At 41.0% G+C, this 21,952-nt stretch overlaps 1 protein-coding gene across 4 annotated transcripts in view; it reads left to right on the forward strand.

The window, feature by feature from the left end:
* Positions 1-21,952, forward strand: part of Hhat (hedgehog acyltransferase) — a 381,668-nt gene that overhangs the window by 300,455 nt on the left and 59,261 nt on the right. For all 4 annotated transcript variants that reach the window (XM_023701140.1, XM_004641206.3, XM_023701141.1 and 1 more), the window contains one exon: positions 2,880-3,081. In XM_023701140.1, the coding sequence (XP_023556908.1) occupies positions 2,880-3,081 (202 nt within the window). The remainder of the gene's footprint in view (positions 1-2,879; positions 3,082-21,952) is intronic.

A 21,952-nucleotide genomic window follows, 5' to 3' on the forward strand; every position in this document is an offset into this window, starting at 1 on the left:
AGTTATCCAAGCCAATTATTTCAATTTGTGATCCAAACTGGAATATACCTGAGGACGAAGAGCATTAAAGAAAGAACAAACCTAGACAGTAGTTGAAGTGATGAAAGCAAATTTCATGGAGAAATGATTTCCACTGGGGAGAAGAAAGCTCAGTATAGGCTTGGGCTCGGTTCTGAATCCAGCATGGACAAATAGGATACAGCCAAGAAACAGGGTAGATAGGGGTCATTGGATAGAAAATTATTCATAGGAACTGTTGGGACACAGGGGGATGCTGCTTGCTTTGATCCCCAGGGTGGAGTAAGAAATTTGGCCAGATATCCAGGGCGCTCAGATATTGCGTGTGGGGTAGCCCTACACTAAGAGTGGGATCCTTACTACAACTGCATGGTGAGGGCCTGGAAAGCAGGCTCTAGAGCGCTCACAGGAGCTGGCCTGGAGCTGAGTCAGGGACAGAGACTTTGTCACAGAGGACGTCTAGAAACCATTGTAGTCATAGAAGAAGTAAGAGGTTCTGCTGTGCTGTTGCATACCAGGGTGACATAGATGACCCTAGTGCGTACACACTTCACAAAGCTGGAAGCAGAGACTGCAGAAATTCATCATAAATAAATCACTAAATGTTATCTGGAGGAGGCTGATAACATCATATCGTATATACACGTATTGAAACATCATATGGTACCCCATGGATATATATAATTTTTATGTGTCAGTTAAAATCTATTTCAAATAAAAACAATTATCATTTTATAATATTTTGATATTTCTGTGTGGATTGATAAGTTTTATTTAAAAATATTTTGATTTGATTTGAAACTGTCTCATTGCTATTTGTTTATCAATAAAATTATGAAAAAAAGAAGATATATATATATATATATATATATATATATATATATATATATATATATATATGAAATTGAATTCAGGACCTTGTACTTGCCAGGCAGGTGCTATGTGCTTAGATATGTCCCCAGCCCCAAGACTAACTTTTGTGAAACCTTTCTCCTTCTTCTCAGTCCACAGTATATTCATCCCACTTTATTTTTTATGGCTCTGAGAGGCAGGTTTTGAAGCACTGTTGATAGGTTTTGAAATTAGGGTTTGCTTTATTTAATAATTCTTCATTCATGATAAATCTATTTGTGCATGTGTCTCTTAAGGGAATGAAAAGAGAAGTGGAGAAATGTTTTTCAATTTGAAGAAAGAAGAGATGCAATAATGGGAAAGACTAATACAAGAGTTTGTAGGATTAGTAGGCTTTTATTTTCTGAATGCAATGATGCTGTTTATGAGAACAGCTAACTTTATGTATATACACTGATAAGGACCTGTGATAGAATTCTGAACTGGAGGGTCACAGTCCTAAAAGAGCTCAGGATTTCACATGGTAAATATGGGCACCCTGAATGAACTGAAATATGTCCTATCAGGTGTTCTAGGAGCTCATGGATATTTTAAAATTATTTTATTTCTTGCACCTTCCCAACATTCTTCATATGATATCTTTTCCTTTCTCCCATCCAAGTACTAACCAGGGATGACCTTTCCTAGCTTCCAAAATCAGAAGAGATCAGGTACACATAATGTGGTGTGGACATAGACTCTTCTTACTGGAAATAAAAAGGATTATTTGTACCTCTTGCCAAAAAAAAAAAAAAAAAATTGGCTTGCGTTTCTATAAATGGTTCCATTGAAAAATGACTTTTGCTAAAGGTATTTGACATGCTGGGATGGCAGGTGTAAACCAGGTAGTGATGCAAAGAGTCTAACAAAAGGCCACATGGGACCAGCCAAATACCTCAGGGGATTGAAGTGCCTGCAAGCAGGCTCAGGGGCCAGAGGTTCGATCTCCGGGCCTGCTGTGCCAGCCCCACCCACAGGGCTCACTGAGATGGCAATTGAGACTGGGTGTGGTGGCATGTGCCTGTAATCCCAGCTCTTGGGAGGCTGTAAACAGGAGGATCCCTGAGTCCGATCCAGTAGTGAGACCCTGAATATCCTGTAGACTCTTCCCTAAAATACAGGAAAAAAAAAAAGAGGCCACATGAAGATTTAGCATCATGTTTAGATTGATGACTTTCTTTCCTAGAGGAAGGTTGGACAAAGAAGCTCTAATCAGAAATATACAAGCTTTCTTATGCGCTTTATTATAAAAGCAGCTACAGAGTGTTATGCAGCTAGCTGTCCAGGCTGTGATGGCTCAGGCCACGAGCTATCATGTCCAACACCAGCAGCAGAAAGGTCCAGTGAGAGAACATGGTCCTGCCATGTGCCGGACAGTTGTCTTGGTGTGCAGAGCATACCCAAGGTGGCTGTGCATTTGGGTGGTAAGTTGGCTGCCCTGTGAGCACAGAACTCTGCTCTTTACGTGCAGATTATCTGCTCCTTCTGGGCCACTTGGCCTGGAAGGATCTGGAACTGACCTGGGCACCTCTGTTCTGTATGCAGCTCCTGCTACATAAGGCCCTGATTTTAACAATTATGCTTAAATAATGGATAGATAATCATAAACTTAATAGTTTGAGCTAGAAAGTACATATGTGCTTTGAAAGTTAACATCCCCACGTAGCCAGCAGTTTAATTGCTGTTCCATGGTTGGGTTTCCAGGGTTGGGCATATCCCTTTGAGAAACTAAATTCATTACACATCTTGTTTATAAGTACTATCTTGCTAGAGTAAGTGTGGAGGCTTGGGTTTTTGCCAACTCCTCACTTGAGGAAGAATCCCAAGAGTGGTCAGTCTATAGCCTCTTGGAGGTAGGGCAGGGTCTGTGTGCCATGAACAGCACTATGTATGGCAGAACCAGCCCAGGATCTGAGTAGGGCTATAGATGCACCCCTCAGCATGACTCTGACAGCCTCTTCTTTCTCTAGGTACGTGTACATTCCTCTGGGTGGGTCCCAGCATGGCCTGCTGGGGACTCTGCTTTCCACTGCAATGACATTTGCCTTTGTGAGCTACTGGCATGGCGGCTATGACTACCTCTGGTGCTGGGCAGCACTCAACTGGCTGGGAGTCGCAGTAGAGAACGGGTTCCGGAGGTTCCTGGACACACCTTGTGTACGGGACAGTTTGGTGAGCAGGATCTTCGCTCGTGTGGGCATGGACAGCTGAGTTAGGAGGCCTGTATTTGGGGGGGACTGCGGTTACCAGATTGACCTGAGCATGCAAAGTTAGTTCCAAGTCTATGAGTCTAGAGGCAGCACAGGTAGAAGAGAAGCTTTTCAGCCATTATTTGAATGATAATGAATGAACATGTCACTATAAAAGCCATCCATATTTATTATATAAAAATTACAAAATTCAGATAAAGAGACAAAGCTTTAACAGAAATGCTAAAGGCCATTCTTCTAAACTTTTTTCTATGTATGTTGTCTTTTGTCTCCTTACTGAGACAGAATGCCCAATGCTTAAAGAGAGGAGAGATTTGTAACTGGCTGGCTCCAAGGTAGGTTGGCACTTGGCAGAGGGGCAATAGTTCATGGTGGAGGAAGACAGCAAAAGCAACAAGCAAGAGCAAGACAAGCCTCCTTCTGTTCCATACATTGTATGCAGGTTACCAACCAGCCTGGTGTAACACTCACACCCTTAAGCCCAGCCTTAAACCACGAGTCAGTCACAAACTCTAGATTCTACCCCCCTGAAAAGCCCATCCTCCATAACTGCGTGAGGCTCTGGGGGGACCTCCAGGCACAAACCATGATGTATGGATGTGCTATGGTTTGGATCTCATGAGCTCATGGGGCTTTGGGAAGCTAGTTAAATTAACGGCTCACTACAGCAACTTGCTGTTAGGGGTAAGACTGCTTAGAGGCAGTCCCTGGGGCCATGGCCTGGAAGGGTGCATCTCCCTTCCCTGCTGCCCTTCACCCTCTGCTTCTTGGTCCACAACATGAGCAGCTTTCTCAGCCTGGACCCTCCTGCCATGCTGTTCCTGGTTTTAAGCCTATCAAACATAGACTAAACTATTACTTCTCCTCTTCTTTGTCCTCCTCCTCCCACCTTATCATCTTCCTTCTGCTCCTCTTCATTCAATGTACTAAAAGCACTTAGTAACTATCTTACCCATCTCATGTGATTATTTTTTCCTTTTCCAGTTCTTCTTTTCTCCTTTCCCCTATCCCAGTTTCTCTCAGTTTCTTCCCATTTCACAATATTTATTTTCCATTTTGGATCTTATTTACTCTTTCAACTTCTTACATTAGGGAGACAGTAGGATGTTTACACATACAAGTCTGATTCATGCCACTTATGAATATGGTCTCAAGTTGTATCCATTTCCATATAAACATCTCAATTTTATCACTATAGCTGAGTAGTACTGCCTTGAATGGAAATACCACGTCTTTCTTATCCATTCCTCAGTTGATGGGCATTTGCATTGTTTCCAAGAACTACCTAGGTTAAATTGTGCTGTTATAAACATGGGTTCATGTGTATTGCTGTGATATTATACTTTGAATTCTTCTGGGAAAATACCCAGAAGGGGAATAGCTGGGTCAAATGGGACTTCTAATCTGAGTTTTTTGAGGAATCTACACAGGGATTTCCACAGTGGTTGTGCCAGTCTACATTCCCACCAAGAGTGGAGAAGGGTTCCTTTTCCCCCATAATTCCTTCAACATTTGTTATTGATTGATTTCTTGGTGAAAGCCATTCTTTCTGGAGTGAGAGGAAATCTCAGTGTTGTTTCAATTTATGTTCCGTGAATGACCAAAGATGTTGAACATCTTTACACATATTTATTTGCCATTTGTATTTCCTCAGCTCAGATGCCCATTTTTTGGATTGGGCCTTTGAATTTGGGTTTGTGATTTTTTAATTCTTTGTATGTTTTAGATTAAGTCCTTTGTCTCAGAGACAGCTAGCTATAATTTTTTTCTTTTTTTTTCTGATTTGGTGGTTGTCTTTTGAGTCTGTTAGTAATTTCTTTTGATGTGCAGAAGCTTTTTAATAAGATGAGATCCCATCACTATGAGTCTAAGCTGTGTAGTGAGTCCCTATACCAAATACATTAAAACATAATAAAATAGATAAGATGAGATCCCAGTTGTGGATTCTTGAAGTGTTTCCCATGTAGCTTGGGTTTTGTTTATGAAGTTTCTATCTACTTCTTTGTCTTCAAGATTTCTACCTTTTTTCTCTTCCAGTAGATTGTTTCTGTTTTAATATTTAGATCTTTGATGCGTTTTGACTTTAGTTTAGCGCATGGCAGTAGACATGGGTCTAGCTTTAGTCTTAGGCATATAGAGAACTTGTTTTTCCAGCACCATTTATTAAAGAGGCTGTCTTTATTCCAGTGAACATGTTTGGCACCTTTGTCAAAGATAAGGTAGCTGAGTGTGTTTCTGGTTGTGTCTGCTTTCCTAATCTGTTCCACTGATCTTCAGGTCTATTTCTTTTTGCCAATACCCTTCTGATTTTATCGCAGTAGCTTTATAGCATAATTTCAAGTCAGGTATTGTAATGTTTCTTGTGGCAATATTCTGTTAACCCTGAGAAAAGTAGCTAAAAAGAAATATGCTAGTATCTGTCTTTATGTTCATACAATAAAATAAAATGCTGCAAAAATGATTAATATGGCAAAATTCCACCCGGTACTACAAATACAGTTTTTATAGACCTGCTAAAACAGAGTACAAGGGGCCTGGCCCTAGCTCAGTTCTTTAAGTGGCTGCTTCGGCAAAGCTTTCAGCCTCAGGTTGCTGTAGTTCAATCCCCACAACACTCCAGCCTGCCAAACCACCCCTGAGGGCATTCGGAGCAAAAAATAAAAAATAAAAAATAAATAAATAAAACAGAGTACATTTGACTGTGTTTCCATAAAGTTAGCTGTATTACAAATGGACAGTTATTTCAGTAAGAACTGACACAAAACACATAGCAGAACAAAATATTTGAAGTAATTTAAATGTGTTCATGGATGTTTAAAGATAAATGTTTTATTCAGTAGTGATACCCAGCAGTTGGCAGGCAACAAGTGTCAGTGAATTCTAATTGAAAATATATTTGGTGACAACCGTGGTTATGTAACAAACGAGGAGACGTCCTATGGGTCCCTTAGAGAAGGCAACCTTTATGCTCAAGTCTGAGTGCTTGTCCCCAAAGCCCGAACAGCGAGCCATCACCCAGTAGGCGAGAGTGTCCTTCCAGCCAGGAAGCAAACCCTGCTTCTGTTCTGTCACAGAGGGGCCAACATTGACCTTGGGCTTTATGATAAGCAGCATTCTGTGGCCTTTGAGTCAGGGTTTATGCTTTTAACGCATTCAGTTTCCAGTGCAGCATCTTAAAGGGCTAACCAACCTGTGCTATGTGACCGAGGACTAGTTAATTTTGGCTAAATGTAATCCAGACAAGAAACACACTTCCCTTCTTGCCTGTGCACCCTGCCCCCTCACAGGCTGCTCCTGGGCCCTGTGTCATAGTCTCATTTCACCTCCTGCCCCCTCTGCCTATGTGAGTTTTGGTGAGATATTTTGTTGCAAATATATTCCCTCCACATATTTATTAAAGGAGAACACATCTTATAAAACTTACGTTTATCTTCTGTCTTTTCTCATGAAAGCCAAGTTGATGTTTCTGGCTGTGGACTCCTTTAAGTACAGGGCCACAGTTCCATTTTTCTTTGTGTCCTCATTGCTTAGCTCAATGTGTGTTAGCCTTAGAGTTAAGCTAGCACACAGCTAGTGTTTCCGGGTTGGGCTGATCCTTTAGCTCTTTCACCATCTACCATAGAATCTCCCTTCACTAGCCTTTCATTGCATATTTCAGCAAAGAATCCCATTTTTCTGTTTGTTTTTTGTTTTCATGTTTTTTTTTTTTCTTGAAAAAAATGGGCTGGCATTTCAAATGCACACAACTAACTTCTTGAGTCTTTGAATAACTTGGCTTCTCCACCTTTCTCTCTCTTTGCATGAATACATTTCCTGCTCTTTTGCCAAACTCCAAATACTTAGTGCCTTCTTGGCTCCCACTTCCCCATAGTCACCCCATCTCACTGGACAGTATGTTCACAAAGTCGCTCACTTCCTGTGCCCCTCGTACTGGTTAGGCTCAGGCGTCGGACACACTATGTCCTAGATACTTATCACAGTACTTCGCACAACACTGTGTTGAATGGAGTAGGGATTGAATGGCATTTTTAGACTTCAAGGGCATAGAGGACAATAGAGGCTTGTGCAGCAGTGTGGATGGTATGCGCTGACTTCTAGAAGAATTTATTAAGGCAAAGAGTTGTTGAGCATTTTGCTAGGTCGCTATTTTGTGGCAATGTAGATACTAAAAGATCTAGTGATGGCAGAATGCTATTTTAATGCTTAATATATTAAAATGTCTATAGGAAAGAAAGGGGTAGGAAGGAAGTAGCTGTGTGGGTGTCCCGCTGCTTTATGAGAGGGAGATTATGGGCCGTGACTTACTGAGGCACAGAGCTGTGGGAAGCCCACAGAAGGCGTTGCACAAAGGACCAGGCTGGGTGGAGGGAGAGGAGTTACCGCAGCAGTCATGTGCTTTTTCTCTACACAAGCACTCTCCAGGGAGCTGGAATTTGTGTTTGGGATTGCAATCTTTTTAATAAATGAAAACATTTTGAACCACCTATAAAGTAATGCTGCTTCTTGCCAATTTGTGATTTGATCACTCCTTTAGGGGAGGTCACCTCTATGTCAATTATCAGTTACTCCCACACAAAGAATGTGCATCTCAATTGTCACCTACCCCACCTCTGATTTCCATCCTGTTGGCTTACTTACTTGTTTTCATTTATGTATTTGGTATAGGGTCTCACTACACAGCTTGAGCTCCTAGTGATCCTTCTGTTTTCAGCCTCCCCAGCACTGGGATTACTGTGCCACCATGTTTGGACTTGGTCACTGGCTCAGTGTGCCCCAGGGGCAGGGCTGGCACAGCATGTGGAACAGGGGGACAAACCCCTGTTTGTCCCTGTACTTGTCCAAGCAGGTGCTTAGTCCACTGAGCTATCTCACTGGTCCTTCATTGGCTAATTTAAATCTGTCCTCCTCTTCCAGCCCTTATCCCTTAATTTTTACCCCAAGAATGCAATCTTTTTAATAAATGAAAACATTATGAACCACCTATAAAGTGATGCTGCTTCTTGGCCATAAGCCACCTGAAATCTGAACCCTTCCTAGGTGGAACCCACTTGGATAGAGTTACTTTGTTCATTTAAGGAAAAAATAATCTTAGACTCCTATATGTGAAACAGTTTGTGAAGCACCAGAGAACTGTAAGCAGATACAGAATTTCTCCTAATTCCTTTCTTTTGCACCCTTCTTCTGTGTGTCTGTGGATGGTGTACTGGTCTATCAGCGTACACCCCTGAGGTCTGGTTACTAGTCTGTTTCCTCCATGGATGCCAGTATCTCCCAGGGCATCCAATCAGGATGACCATCTCTGTGGTTGATGCTTTGGGTTAAACAGGCAACAACACCATAGAAGGAGAGCATCTCCCCATGAAGAGCTGAGTGATCTATATGGGAAATGAACTTATTTTCATAAACATTGTAAAATATTGAGGGAGGAGAGAGAGAGGAGGTAGCTACTGGGGGGCTGACTCTGGAAATCATCAGTATTTAAGAGTCTGGTGGAGGAAGAGAGGGCCAAGAATAGGGGAATATCTGAAGGTGATTTCCCAGGAGGGAGAGAGGACACAGGGAGGTGAGGCTGTTCAGGGGTCAAGTAAGAGGCTACAGAACAGTTAGGTCTCCTTGTTAGAAGGTTGGCAGAAAGACAAGAGACCATGAGTCACCAGGTCTGTCCCCCACCTTCTCTGTCCCCCTCTAGTCTAGTTGGAAGGCAAGATGCATGCAAACCAGTGGAGGATATAGAAATTGTCACCAGCTGCTGGATCAGAATAAGGCGATAGGCAGGTGTTGTGTGTGAGCTAAGCTTTTGGGATCTGCTTATGTTTCAGTGACTTTTTTATGCTGAGACAAAATATCTCACACCCAAAGTTAAAGCACGAAAGGCTTATTTCAACTCACAGCTTACAGTGACTTCAGTCATGGTCACCATGGCAGAGGGGACATCAGAGAGGAGAAGCAGTACATAGTGTGGTAGCCAAGAGGCAGTGAAAGCTTGCCTTTCCATCTTACCCCATTCAGGCTGCAAGCCTTTTGGATGGTGCCACCTACAAGTAGGGTAGGGCTTCGGTCTTCAATAATCCATTCAGCTATAATGGAACTGTGCTAATTCCAATCACTGGACTAATTCAGTGCCACATACCCTTAATCTGAGCCTTGCACACCCTACATTACAGCCAGCTATGAAAACCCCACCTGTGAGTGCATAAGGCTTTGAGAAGATGTGTTGGTAAAAGCCATACAACTTATCAAAGAGTTGGGCTTGAGCAGGGCCCTGATGCCCCTACAGCAGAATTTGTTTAGGTCAATAGGAGGAAGAGACTGGCATTGTGGGCCGAGGGTTTGGCACACGTAACCCCACAGTCCGAGGCTGAGAATGAGCATGCACTGAGATGACAGATGGGGAGAAGGGTTAGAAGCTGAATGGTCCCTGCATGAAGGAATCTGAATGCTACGCTTAAAAATCTAGAAATGCAAACAACTTAACAAACAAGAGAGCATTAAATTAACACATTAATCCCACACATCAAATTAGCCTGTGGTGCCAGCTTGTTAGCACTCCCAAGTCACTGGGCTAGAAGAAAGGGAGTACAGTGCTATGAACAGTGTGTTCCTGGTGGACTACAGCCCACTGGCACCCTGTCCATTGTCTCCCACTCCTAAGGATCCTCGGTCATGTGGGAAGCATGCTGTGAAGCTCCTGGTTATACATTTTCTTGTCTGTGGCATGAGCCCAAGTCCCAACCCTTCTGTTCTAAGAGGTGGGTTTTTTAATTCTACCTTTTGGTTCCCGTGTGTGTATGTGGCAAATGCACTGGTTTAAACTTCCACCACTGCATCTGCTATGTTATGGATGAGAGGTCTTGGCATCGAGATATTTTCAGTTCTTCTTGGACTGACAGGCCTGGGACCAGCTGGCTGGGGGTTTTGGCTACCTTCCTGGTCCTGTCCAACTCAGCCTGCAGCAGGCCAGTAGCCTGCTGTGGTCACGCACTGCCTTCGAGGCACTGTAGTCCCCTCCCCCAGACACAGGCACAGACTCTTACCTGGGAAATTATGACCTCAAGGAGAGAGGCCTGAGTTCAGTGAGACCCATGACTTGAATGCAAGTGGCTTTCCTAGGGGTTTATGTGATTTGAGTCTCTCTTCTGCTCCTATAGCTGAGGTGACTGGTGTTAACTATAGTCCCAGGCTTTCACAGATGAGTTTAGGAAAAAGCCTTATCATGTGCGTGTTGGAACTTTGGATATGTGTCTTTAGATAGTTTTGGAGTTGTGTTCCAATTCTGGGCCTCTTTTCCTCCCAGAAAATCCCAGTTACCCCCTAGAAGTGACACAGCTGGAGTTGCCAGAGTCCCTGATATTGAAAGAAAGAGGAAATAGCCCCTTTGCCTCTTCCTAAAATAATATGCCTATAGTTGGTGCAATATATTTTTACAGTGTGTGTGTGTGTGTGTGTGTGTGTGTGTGTATGCTACGAATGGGTATTTACAGCATGTGTATGTACTCATTTTTTAAGCTGTGAGAAGGCAGAGATTTGCAGAACTTCTAAAATAATTATTCCCAAGACTAGAAATAAACTGCTTTAAAAAGCATACTGAGCAGCTGCTGGCCTTGTTTGAGATGAGCTGGGTTAGTACCAATGTGCTTATGAGCACCAGCATACACAGAAACGCACAATTTAAGTGGGATCTTACCTTTCCTTCTGTCAACCTTTTAGTTCACCAAGTAGGAGGGAACAAGTACTGGAATGGCCACTGCTATCTCTTCAGGGTGACAATAGAGACTAGAACATAAAAGGTGTGGGACCTTTATCAGGCTAGGTGGGCAGCTATTGAAAGTGATGATGTTAAAATAACTTTATTGTGAGAAAATAAATATGTGCTTGACATTTCAGATGAAATTGAATAACATGTAAGAGTTATAATAAGAGCTTATTTTTAGTTAACAACATACACAAAGAGAATAGTGTAGAAAAGGTTGTACACTGAAATGTTAATTGTGTTTAGCCTTTATTGTTTTTGCTTACTAATATTTTGTACCACTCTACAATGAACTGATATTGTGGTCTCGTCAGAGATTACCAAGAAAGCCAGGTAGGGTGGAATCACCCCTTGATTTATGTTAGAAGTTGAAAGGTAGAATTGTCTTTCTCAGCAAACTAATATGGGGCATTTTGTCTATAGTCATGTACCAGATGAGGTACTGGTAGGGACCTTTCACTTTTTTTGTGTGTTTTAGGGAAGGGTCTACAGGATGTTCAGGGTCTCACTACTAGATGGGACTAATAGTGATCCGCCTGTTTACAGCCTCCCAAGAGCTGGGATTACAGGCACGTGACCACCACACCCAGTCTCAATTGCCATCCCAGCGTGCCCCAGGGGTGGGGCCGGCACAGCAGGACCAGGGATCGAACCCCTTCCCTGGCACCTGCTTGCAGGCGCTTTAATCTGCTGAGCTATTTGGCCGGCCCTGGGACCTTTTGTTTTTGTGCATTTATTTAACCATCACAACAGTGCTTCAAGGCAGATATTACTCTTTTCAGTTTTACAAATGAGTAAACTGGGGCCTGGGAAAGGTTAGGAATTTATCTACATTCTGCTCAAGTCTAATGCAGTTACATTATTCTGAACTTCTGGGTTTAGACTATAGAAGTCTTCCTGCATAAGCATACCCACCCAGAGCACCCTCAGGACCCAAATATTGGCTGCTTACGCACACTGGGCATTGGGCTAATTGACATTGCAAGCCTCTGTTCTTGGACAGATTGGACAACTTAGCATTTGTGGAATAACTGGTCTTAAAAGTTGGTCCAAGACAAATGAGAATGTTCAGAAAGATGATTTTACCTTGTAATTTCATGTCATTTTGACAACAGCTTTATATATAAGTGCAGTATTATTCCCCTTTTATTATGTGAAAAACAGATGCAGAAACTTTGTCATATATATGACATATAAATATATATTTTAAATATATATATTCAAAAGTCACATAGGCACCTGTTACTACTCAGTGACAGAGGTTTGCTCTGAGAAAGAATGTGTTAGGTGACTTTATGGTTGTACCAGTATCATAGCAATCTTTATGTAAACAAAGAAACTGATGTCATAGGTAGCAGAATCTTAAGGAACCACTGTCATGTTTGTGGTCCTTTGTCAACTGCAATGTAGTGAGGCAGTACGTGACTGTGTTACAAGGCTGAGCTCATGCTGTGCTTCCAGCTCTCGATTCCCTTCAGTAGCGTGGTGCATCAGGTAGAGCGCACTAGAATAGACTTAACAAGTATAAGCCTACTTAAAGGATCGCATCCGTGAATGAGATACTTGACTTTTTTCTTTCCTATATATATCCCGTTTCTGTCTCCATCTCTGTATGTGTCTGTGTCTGTGTCTCTGTCTGTCTCTGTGTCTGTCTGTTTCTGTCTGTCTCTCTGTCTGCCTGTCTGTCTCTGTCTGTCTGTCTGCCTGTCTGTCTGTCTGTCTGTCTGTCTCTCTTGCTCTCACTCCCTCGCTCGCTCGCTCACTTGTTCACTCGCTCTCATCTTGCTGTAAAATTCAGGCTGGCTTTGAACTTACTATGTAGCCCAGGCTGCCCAAACTCATGATGATCTTTCTGCCTCAGCCTCCTGAATTTTGGGATTACAGCTGTGTGCCAACACACCTGGCCCTTTTCCTTCTCTTGGCTGATTGCTCTGTCTAATGTTTCAAGTACTATATTAGACAGGAGTGGAGACAGTGGATTCTCGTCAGGATCCTGATTGATTGATTGATTGGTTGATTTTTTGCAGTACTAGGAATCAAACTCAGGACCTTGTGCTTGCCAGGTGGGTGCTTATGCTGCTGAGCTGTCTGCCCAGCTGGTGTTGTGTTTTTGATCCTTTCTTCTATTATGTGATATGTGACATTGATCTGTATACGTTGAGGTGTCTTTGCATCCTTCAGGTGAAGCCTACTTGATGATTTATTGTGTTACAGAATCCAAGAGATCAGAAAGACCCATGGGGAAACAAGGAAGACTTTATTAGGTGTGCACCTGGCTCAGCAGACCTCTGTGTCCGACACACCTGGCCCTGAACAGAAGATGCCCCCTTTGTGCACTTTGTGGTGCCAGGCAAGCAGAAGTACGGAAGCAAGCAAAAGCAGTTAGCCATCCTAGCAGCCCAGGGGGTCCTAACTTTGAATAGAGACCCATCCTGGGCATCTCAGGGTGTCAGCGTGTGGTAAAGCTGTGTAAGCTCTGGTTTGTAGTTTCCCCACGGGAGAAGTGCTTGAAGCGTCTTCCATTTCAGTGAGAAAGCAAGGAGGACATCCTGAAGGAGGGCTTGCCAAGGAGCTGCTTGCCTGGAGCTAGGGAGTCTTCTCAGGAGAGGCTCGTTTCTCTCCAAGTTCTGCTTTAGTTGCATTGTTTGCCAATATCTCCCCCCCCGCCATTTAAAGCTTTATTAACAAGGAATTATTATTAGACATTAAAAAACCTAATTCTGGATTTGGTTGGAATATGGGTTTCTCAGCTTCTCAATCCCTTTTCATATTTCATAGTTTAAAATGAGTTGTGATAGATCTGCCAGTATCTTCTTCAGAATTATTGCATCTACGCTTATTGGATAGATCAGCCTGTGGGCCTGTTGTAGTTGAGTCCTTGTCTGTTTTGGAATTAAGGTAATGCTAGCTTCCAGGCATAACTGTGTTAGCACTTCTTCCCTTTCAGTTTCACTAAGGAGTTTGAAAAGTTTTGGCATTAGATCATCTCTGAAATTCTTACAGAATTCAGTAATGAATCCATCAGGTTCTGCGGTTTTCTTAAGTAAGAAACTGTAGTCCCAAAACTCAGGAGGCTGAGGCAGGAAGAGCATCATGAGTTTGGGCAGCCCAGGCTAAATATTTTTTTTTTTTTTTTTTTTTCCAGAACTGGGGATTGAACTCACTCCCTTGCACTTGCCAGGGAAACACTTATTCCACTGAGCCATCTCCCTGGCCCCTATATAGTAGTTTTTAATATTACCCCAAATTCATAGTTATTATATTATCCAGGGATTTTATGTATTCTAGGTTCAGTTTTGGTAATTCATGTGTTTTTTTAGAAATCTCTATTTCTTCTGGATTCTCCAGTTTGTTGGAACATAGGTTTTCAAAGTAGTTACTGATAGTCTTGGGTTTCAGCATTGTTCATTGTGATTCACATTTTTTTTTTTTTTGTATTTTAGGGAAGGGGCTCCAGGGTGTTCAGATTCTCACTACTAGATCAGACTCATAGTGAGCCACCTGGTTACAGCCTCCCAAGAGCTGGGATTACAAGCGTGTGCCACCATGTCCAGTCTCAATTGCTGTCTCAGCACGCCCTGGGGGTGGGGCCGGCATGGCAGGCCTGGGGGTTGAACCCCTGGCCCCTGCTCCTGATTGCAGGTGTGTAATCTGCTGAGCTGTTTGGGTGGCCCTATATTTTTCATTTTAATCATACTGATATGACTCTTTTGTTTTTCAAGATTGGCTAAGGGTTTGTCTTCATTTATTCTTTTGAAGAATCAGCTCTTTGATTTGGGTATTATGTATATTTTTTACAATTTTTCAATTTCATTAATTTGTTTTGATTCTTGTAGTTTCCTATATTAGCTTTGGTTATGACTTTTATCTTTCTAGGACCCTGAAAAGCATTATTTTTTTGGTTTTGCTTGTATTCACTGTCTTTTTCTGATGCAGGCATGCACAGCCATGACCTCCTTCTTACGACTGCTTTCATTGTGTTCCATAAGTCCTGGTATGTTTTACTGATATTGTCATTTGATGACTAATTTCTTTCATAATTTCTGTGCCCCATTGATTCGTCAAGATTGTATTATTTACTCTCCATATATTTGTATAATTTCTGTAGTTTCTTTTGCCATTACTTTCTAATTTTATTGCACAATAAGCTAATAAAGGCCTGAACATCTGAAATGAATATACCCTTTTCACAGGAAGAAAGACAAATGCAAATAAATGTATGAAAAAGTTTGTTTAATATCACTGGTCATTTGAGAAATGCAAATTAAAACAACACTGAGATTCCATCTCATCCCAGAAAGAATGGCTGTCATCAAGAAATCAACCAGTAACAAACGCTGGAGGGGATGTGGGGGAAAAGGAGCCCTTCTCCACTGTGGGTGGGAGTGCAGACTGGTATAACCAGTATGGAAATTAGTGTGGAGACTCCTCAAAAAAACCCTAGGATTAGAGGTCCTATTTGACCCAGCAATTCCCCTCCTGGGTATTTTTCCAGAAGAACTGAATATAATGTGGTGTAGAAATATATGTGCACCATGTTTATAGTAGCACAATTTGTCATAGCTACATCTTGGAAACAACCCCAATGACTGTCAACTGAGGAATGAATGAAAAAGACATTCCATTTATGCAATGGAATATTACTTGGCTATAAAAAAGATAAACTCAAGACCTTTATAGGTAAACAAATACAGTTAGAAACTGTACTCATAAGTGAAATAAATCAGATTTTCATGGGAAAACATTGTATTGTGTCCCTAGTATAAGAGCCTGAAAGAATAAATAAAATCTGAAAGACACAGTAGATACTATGAAAGAGAAAAAAAAATAGTTCAAAGGGAAGGAACAACTGGAATGAGGGAAAAGAAAAAAGAAAAAGAAGGAAGGGAAAAATTATACGTATATACACAGGATACTTGGCTGTTGATTCCTTGTTGTATATACTTGGCTGTATATACACAGGATATAATTGTATTGTTGATTTCTACTGATCTATTGAAAAGAATAGCTTATGCTTAATTATTTTCACCAGTTTTTTGACCAATTTTGCATGCTTATATCTGATAATATGAACAACTAATTTGAAGACAACAATATGTAATATAACCACCATTGCTGAATTCCTATTATTTTATTTAGTGAAATTCTGTAACGTGTTTTTTTTACTATTTTTGTTCTCTTTAAAAAATAAAGTAATTCATAAAAAATAATGCTCGGGGAATACTTTTGATTCTTTTGTAGTTATTTAAGCACACTTTATGCACTATGTTGTGGGCTGTTTTGCAGAAAGTGTCTTGTGCTGTTGAGAAGAATGTGTATTGGTTTTGGATAGAATACTCTGTAGATAGCTATGAAATCAGTTTCTCTGGATTTTGTCTGGGTGGTCTGTCTGTTACAGCAGGTTTAGCTGTCCAGACATGGAGAAACCAAGTAGCACCAGGAGAAGTGGAGGGAGTCAAGCTTTAATACCTGGGCGGCCCGAAGGAGCTGCATAGCGGAAAGTCTGTGCCTGGAGCTAGTGCAGGAGGTTGCGTTCGTGCCATTTATCAGGTAGGGCAGGGCTTTTCTGTGAGATAGTGGAACTTTACAAATATGGGAACAAAGTGGAAACAGTGACAGAGTAAATAATGGCCCGTGTACATTTTGTTTATAGAAGCAGAAGCAACACTGGGGACTATTGACATATTTGGGTTCTGAAAGATTTTAGACACAGGATTTCTTCTCCATGTCTAGTTGTGATAGTGGGGTACTGAGGCTCCCCACTATAATTGTGTAGATGTGTATGTGAGCTTTGCGATTTATAAAGTTGGGATATACCAGTATTGTGTTCATACCAGTATATGTATTAATAGTTTTTATCTGTTCCTGTTGAATAATTCCCTCAACCAATATGTGGTAACCTTCGCCTCCTCTGATCGCTGGTCACTTGAAGTCTCCTTGGCTGAAAATGATAGCCATTCCTGCTTGCTTGGGGGCTCCCATTGCATGGAATATGATTTTTAATCTATAAATTTCTTTTGGGATTAAGTGTGTTTCTTGTATAAGGTATACTGTTGCATTTGTTTGTTGATTCAGTGCGCCAGTCTATGTCTAGGAGCGTGAGACCACTCACACTGACAGTTATTAGTGCAAAATCAGATATGAGGGAGAGATAAGAAGTCACAACTACGTTCTGTTTTGTGTCCACCTTCACATTTTTGTGTGTGAATGCTAAGTCTCACCCTGCCTTTCCTGCTGGGCATAGTTGGTTCATGGTATCTCCTAGGGCCATAGTCACTCCAGCTACTCCTAGTTTCTGTGTCTCCCTGTACAACCCAAGTCCCTGCTGTCTTTGCTTAGCTTGTGTTAGTGGAGACTGGTCCCCCTCCCTGGGCACTATTTCATTCTCTTCTCTGTGTTGTGTGCAGTTTCTCCATGTTTTCTAGTCTTCCTGCTGCTTCTTTCTTGATTACTTCAGTTCCATTTTTCTTCACTAAATTGTTATTGTTCAGGTGTCCTGATTCCAGGTCTTCAAGTGGCTGCATTATGCTATTGGTCTTTACTCTGCCATTTTTAATCTCTATATTTTTCTAAAACAGCTGCACTGAAAACATTCCTTTCTGTACGTCTCCCTTGATATTTTCCTCTTGGTCAGATGCATCTGATAGTCTGTCTCTCCCCGCCCCACTTGGCCTTGAAGCCCTCCTCTCCTCATCTCCTGCCTGGATCATTGTACTTTGCATCTGTTCTTCACTGAATCTTGAAATACTCTTCTCTCCTATGCTAAGTGCCCTTTCTTATGTCCTGGAGCCTCTGAGCACAGCCTTTTGTAGCTTTTTGAAAAAGAATCATAGAAGATAAATTTATTTGAGACCTTTTCTTTCTCCCCAAAATATCTCATTTTATTCTCACACTTTATTGGTTGGGCATTTCAGGTTGAAAAGTAATTTCTCTTGAAAAAATTGCAGGTATTTGTCTCCTAGCTTTTAGCATTACTGTTGATAAAAATGTGACTTGGTTCCCTGATTCTTTGTATGCAATATGTTTTTTTGTATCTGGAAGCCTTTCCACAAGTATGTTTGCTATTCCAAAATATCACTGTCCCCATCCTTTAGTTTAGAGTGGCTGGGACTGTAGACATGTACGCTGTATCCAGCACTAGGCATAGCCCGTGCCTTTCGTAATACTAGTTCCCTCTAGTCTGGGCTTGATGATGTTCTGGTGTGTGAATAACTTTTTTCTCTTTGGCATCTAGTATTTAGGTGCACCAGGTTTGCTAATTCTCCCATCTGTTTTATCTCCTCATAAAAATGTGTTGGCTTCCCTCACCTGCTGTTGTCTTCCATTACTTATGTGAGACTGTATGCATACGTGGAGTGTTTACTCTCATTTTAATTGGCTTTCTGAAAAACAGGTATTTAATCTGTTATGTTAAACTTGATATCACTATAAGAATTTACTGTGAATTCTTGATGAATTCTGTGAATTCATGGTGAATCTTTTTGAATGTTTTATCTTAATTTTAAACTTTTAGATATCAAGCTTGCTTAAAAAGCATGCCTTTGGGCCGGCCAAATAGCTCAGCGGCCTAATGCGCCTGCTTAGGCAGAGTGCAGTGGCAGGGTTCAATCTCCTGCATGCTGTGCTAGCCTCACCACAGGGCACGCTGAGACTGCAATTGAGATTGGGCATGCACCTGTAATCCCAGCTCTTTGGGAGGCTGAAAACAGGAGAGTCATTACAAGTCCAATCTATGTAGTGAGACCTTATAGACCCTTACTAAAATATAAAAACAAAACAACAATAACAAAAAAACCCCAGAACAACAAAAGCATGCCTTTGCCTAAGCTGTTGTTTATGGTTGAACAGGACACAGTGGAGGCCACTGCTACCACAGCGTAGGCTTATTTAGTAGTCCCAGTGGATCTCAGTGTGCCCTGGAGAGGGAGCCCCCAGAACCGCAAGCAGCCGTGACTTGGATGTGATGGTCATCAGGCTCCCAGGTGCCCGCCCATGTGCTGGACTCGCTATGCTCAGGGGAGGTGGCCGAGGTTTAAGGTCAGTTAGTGGAAAGATTCCTAGATTTCCATTTCTTCCTCTTTCTTAACATATGAAATGATTTATGATCATAGTTTTAAAAAAATAGAAAAGAACAATATTCTCTTAAAATATTTAGTTCTAAATACATGCACTTTGCTCATTTTTTTCCCCACAAGAGTAACTCTTTTAATCAGTTTGAAATATCATACTTTTACCACTCTGTGTGTGTGTGTGTGTGTGTGTGTGTGTGTTGTAAGAAATATGTAATCAATATTCTAAAACTTTTACTTCTTTTCTTCATCAATGATACACTGTGAAAATGTCCTATGGTAGTGTGTGTAGGTATGCATAATCAAGTATGATATAGATACATCATAATTCTGTTGTTAAAAATTTTAGTTACTTTTAATTTTTCTTTGGCATTATGCAAAACTTTCTGATTCAGGCTTCCTTGTACATATGTACAAGTGGAATGGGGCAAGAATGGGCACAGGGTTTCCCCTGGCCAAATCTGGTTCATTATTTGTGTGGCCTACAGCTAAGAATGTGTTTTTTTTTTTTCTTTTAAAATGATTTATCAAATATCCCATCTTTTCAAAGACCATCTGTAATATACAGCGAATGGTCAAATATGGATTTATTTATAGGCTCTCTATTCTGTTACACTGACCCAATTGTTTATTTATTTATTTTTTTAAGAGTAGAAGCAATTTATTGAGAGAGAGAAAGCTTCCGTCTGAGAAGGGCAGGAGAGGGCCCAGAAAGTGGATTGCCTCTATTCCTATTTTAAATACTTCTAAATAAGTTTTTATAATATGTTTTGATTCATAGTGAGAAAGCTTCCCTCCCTTTTTGTTCTTTTTCAGAATTACATTGACTGTTTTTTTATACTAACTCTGGCCTGCAAATCTTAGAACTGCTGAAGTTACCCAGAACTTGGTACTTTTATTGGACTTTTATCTGATCTGAATTGAATTTTAGTTATTAACATTGTCTTAGTTCATTTGTTCTACTGTAATAGATATCAGAGACTGACTAATTTATAAAGTACAGAAATCTATTTTTCACACGCCTGCATGCTGAGAGTCCAAGACTGAGGAGCTGGCCTCAGTGTCTGGGGAGGGCCTGTCTGGGCTTCTAGGAGGCACCTGGCTAGTGCATCATCTGGGGTGGCAGTGTCAGTGCTGTGGCCTCACAGGGCAGAAGGGCGAAGAGCAGAGAGTGCACCCCCACACCAGCCCTTTGTATAAAGCCCTAATGTATTTTTTAAATTAATTTTATTGAGAAACAAATAGAAATGAGACAGTTTCAAAATACTTTAGTAGGACAGTTATAATAATTAATACATTGTATATTGTTATCTTCGCAGTAGTTATTCATAGTACAAGATGCAGACATGATATCCTGTCTCCATACACTATTAGTACAATCTTTCTTCTCATTCAATTAAGAGAAGGTAGCTGTATATCTATCCTATTTTGTATATACAGATACAAAATGGTCCTTCATTTATATCCCTTTTTTTGTTTACTTTTGTCAGAGATGGGTATTCTATTGCCATTTAAATACTGTAGGTACATGAATTCAGCAAAATAATCCAATATAGTCCAGTAGTCCATAATAGTAGTGGGTCATCTGTAGGATTGGAAATGTCAGAGGTTGTTGACTTGAGCCCTTTACAGCTCAACATATTAATGTGGCTTTACTTTTTACACCTCGTTTTTATACTTTTCTGCTGGATGTTTAAGACCAAGATAAAGCAAGACCTATATAACAAGAAATGTAATTTTTGTATCTGCCAAGGTCAGTCAAATCCTCCTCAGGATTTACCCTGAAACCCTGTACCGCAGTTTGATGTATAATGCACCTAAGGAGAGTCACCTAGAGAGAAAACATTCTCTCAGGCTTTCACAAAGAGCAAATTGGCCAAACAATGGCTGTGACTCATCCACATGGCCCTAACGTGTTTGTGAAAGTCGAGAACTCATGACTTAATCACCTCTCCAAAGGCCTCATCTGTGCTAGATTTCATTATATTTTTAAATATATTTTGTTGCATTTATAAGCCATTATATTTACATGCCCCATTGATCTATTGATTGATGTTTGAATTGCTTCTGTCTTTTGCTTTTTGTGAATAGTGCTGTTGTAAATTCAGATGCTGCTGCACTACTGTACGTTCTCATCAGCAGTATGCAAGGATTACAGTTTCTTCATGTAATAACCCAAACTTCTTTTTTTGTATTTTAGGGAATGGTCTACAGGGTGTTCAGGGTCTTACTACTAGATCAGACTCACAGTGACCCGCCTGTTTACAGTCTCCCAAGACCAAAATCTGGGATTACAGGAGCGTGCCACCACGCCCAGTCTTATTTTTCTAATGATAGCCATTTCAGAAAGTGTGAACGTGTATCTAGTTTGGGTTTGTATTTCCCTTATGATTTTGATGGTGAACATCTTTTCATGTACTGTATTTATGGGCATTTGTATAGTTCTCTGCATACTGTCTACTCAAATTCTCTGCCTGTTCTTCAGTGTTGTTTGTGTTGTTGTTGTGTAAGAGTTTTCAACACATTCTGGACATTAAATCCATATTGAAACATGGTTTAAGAAACTTTATTCTATGCCCAGGTCACCATTTTGCTTTCGTCAGAATATTCTGTGATGCACAAAAATTTCAAATCTAGGTGAAGTTCATTTTACTTATTTTAATTTTTGTTTGTGGTTTTTGTATCACAGCCAAGAAATCATCGACAAGTCCAATGCCATGAAGCTTTCCTCCTATGTTTTCTTTTAAGAGTTACATTTAGATCTGTGGTCCATTTTGCGTTATTTTTACATATGACGCAAGGGAAGGGTCTGCCTTGTGCCTGTGGCTATCCAGGTTCCTCAGCACCACTGAGGAAAGGACTGTCATCTCCTTCTTAGATGTCCTTGGAACTCATGCTAGACATCTCTTAACCATATAAGGGGCTTGATTTCTGGGCTTTCTGTTTTATTCTTTTTGTTTATAAGTTTATTTTTAGCCCAGTACCACACTGTTTTGATTATTATGGTGCTGTAG

This window comes from Octodon degus, unplaced genomic scaffold (genome assembly GCF_000260255.1).
Source record: "Octodon degus isolate 3935 unplaced genomic scaffold, OctDeg1.0 scaffold00131, whole genome shotgun sequence".
NCBI classification, from domain to species: Eukaryota; Metazoa; Chordata; class Mammalia; order Rodentia; family Octodontidae; genus Octodon; species Octodon degus.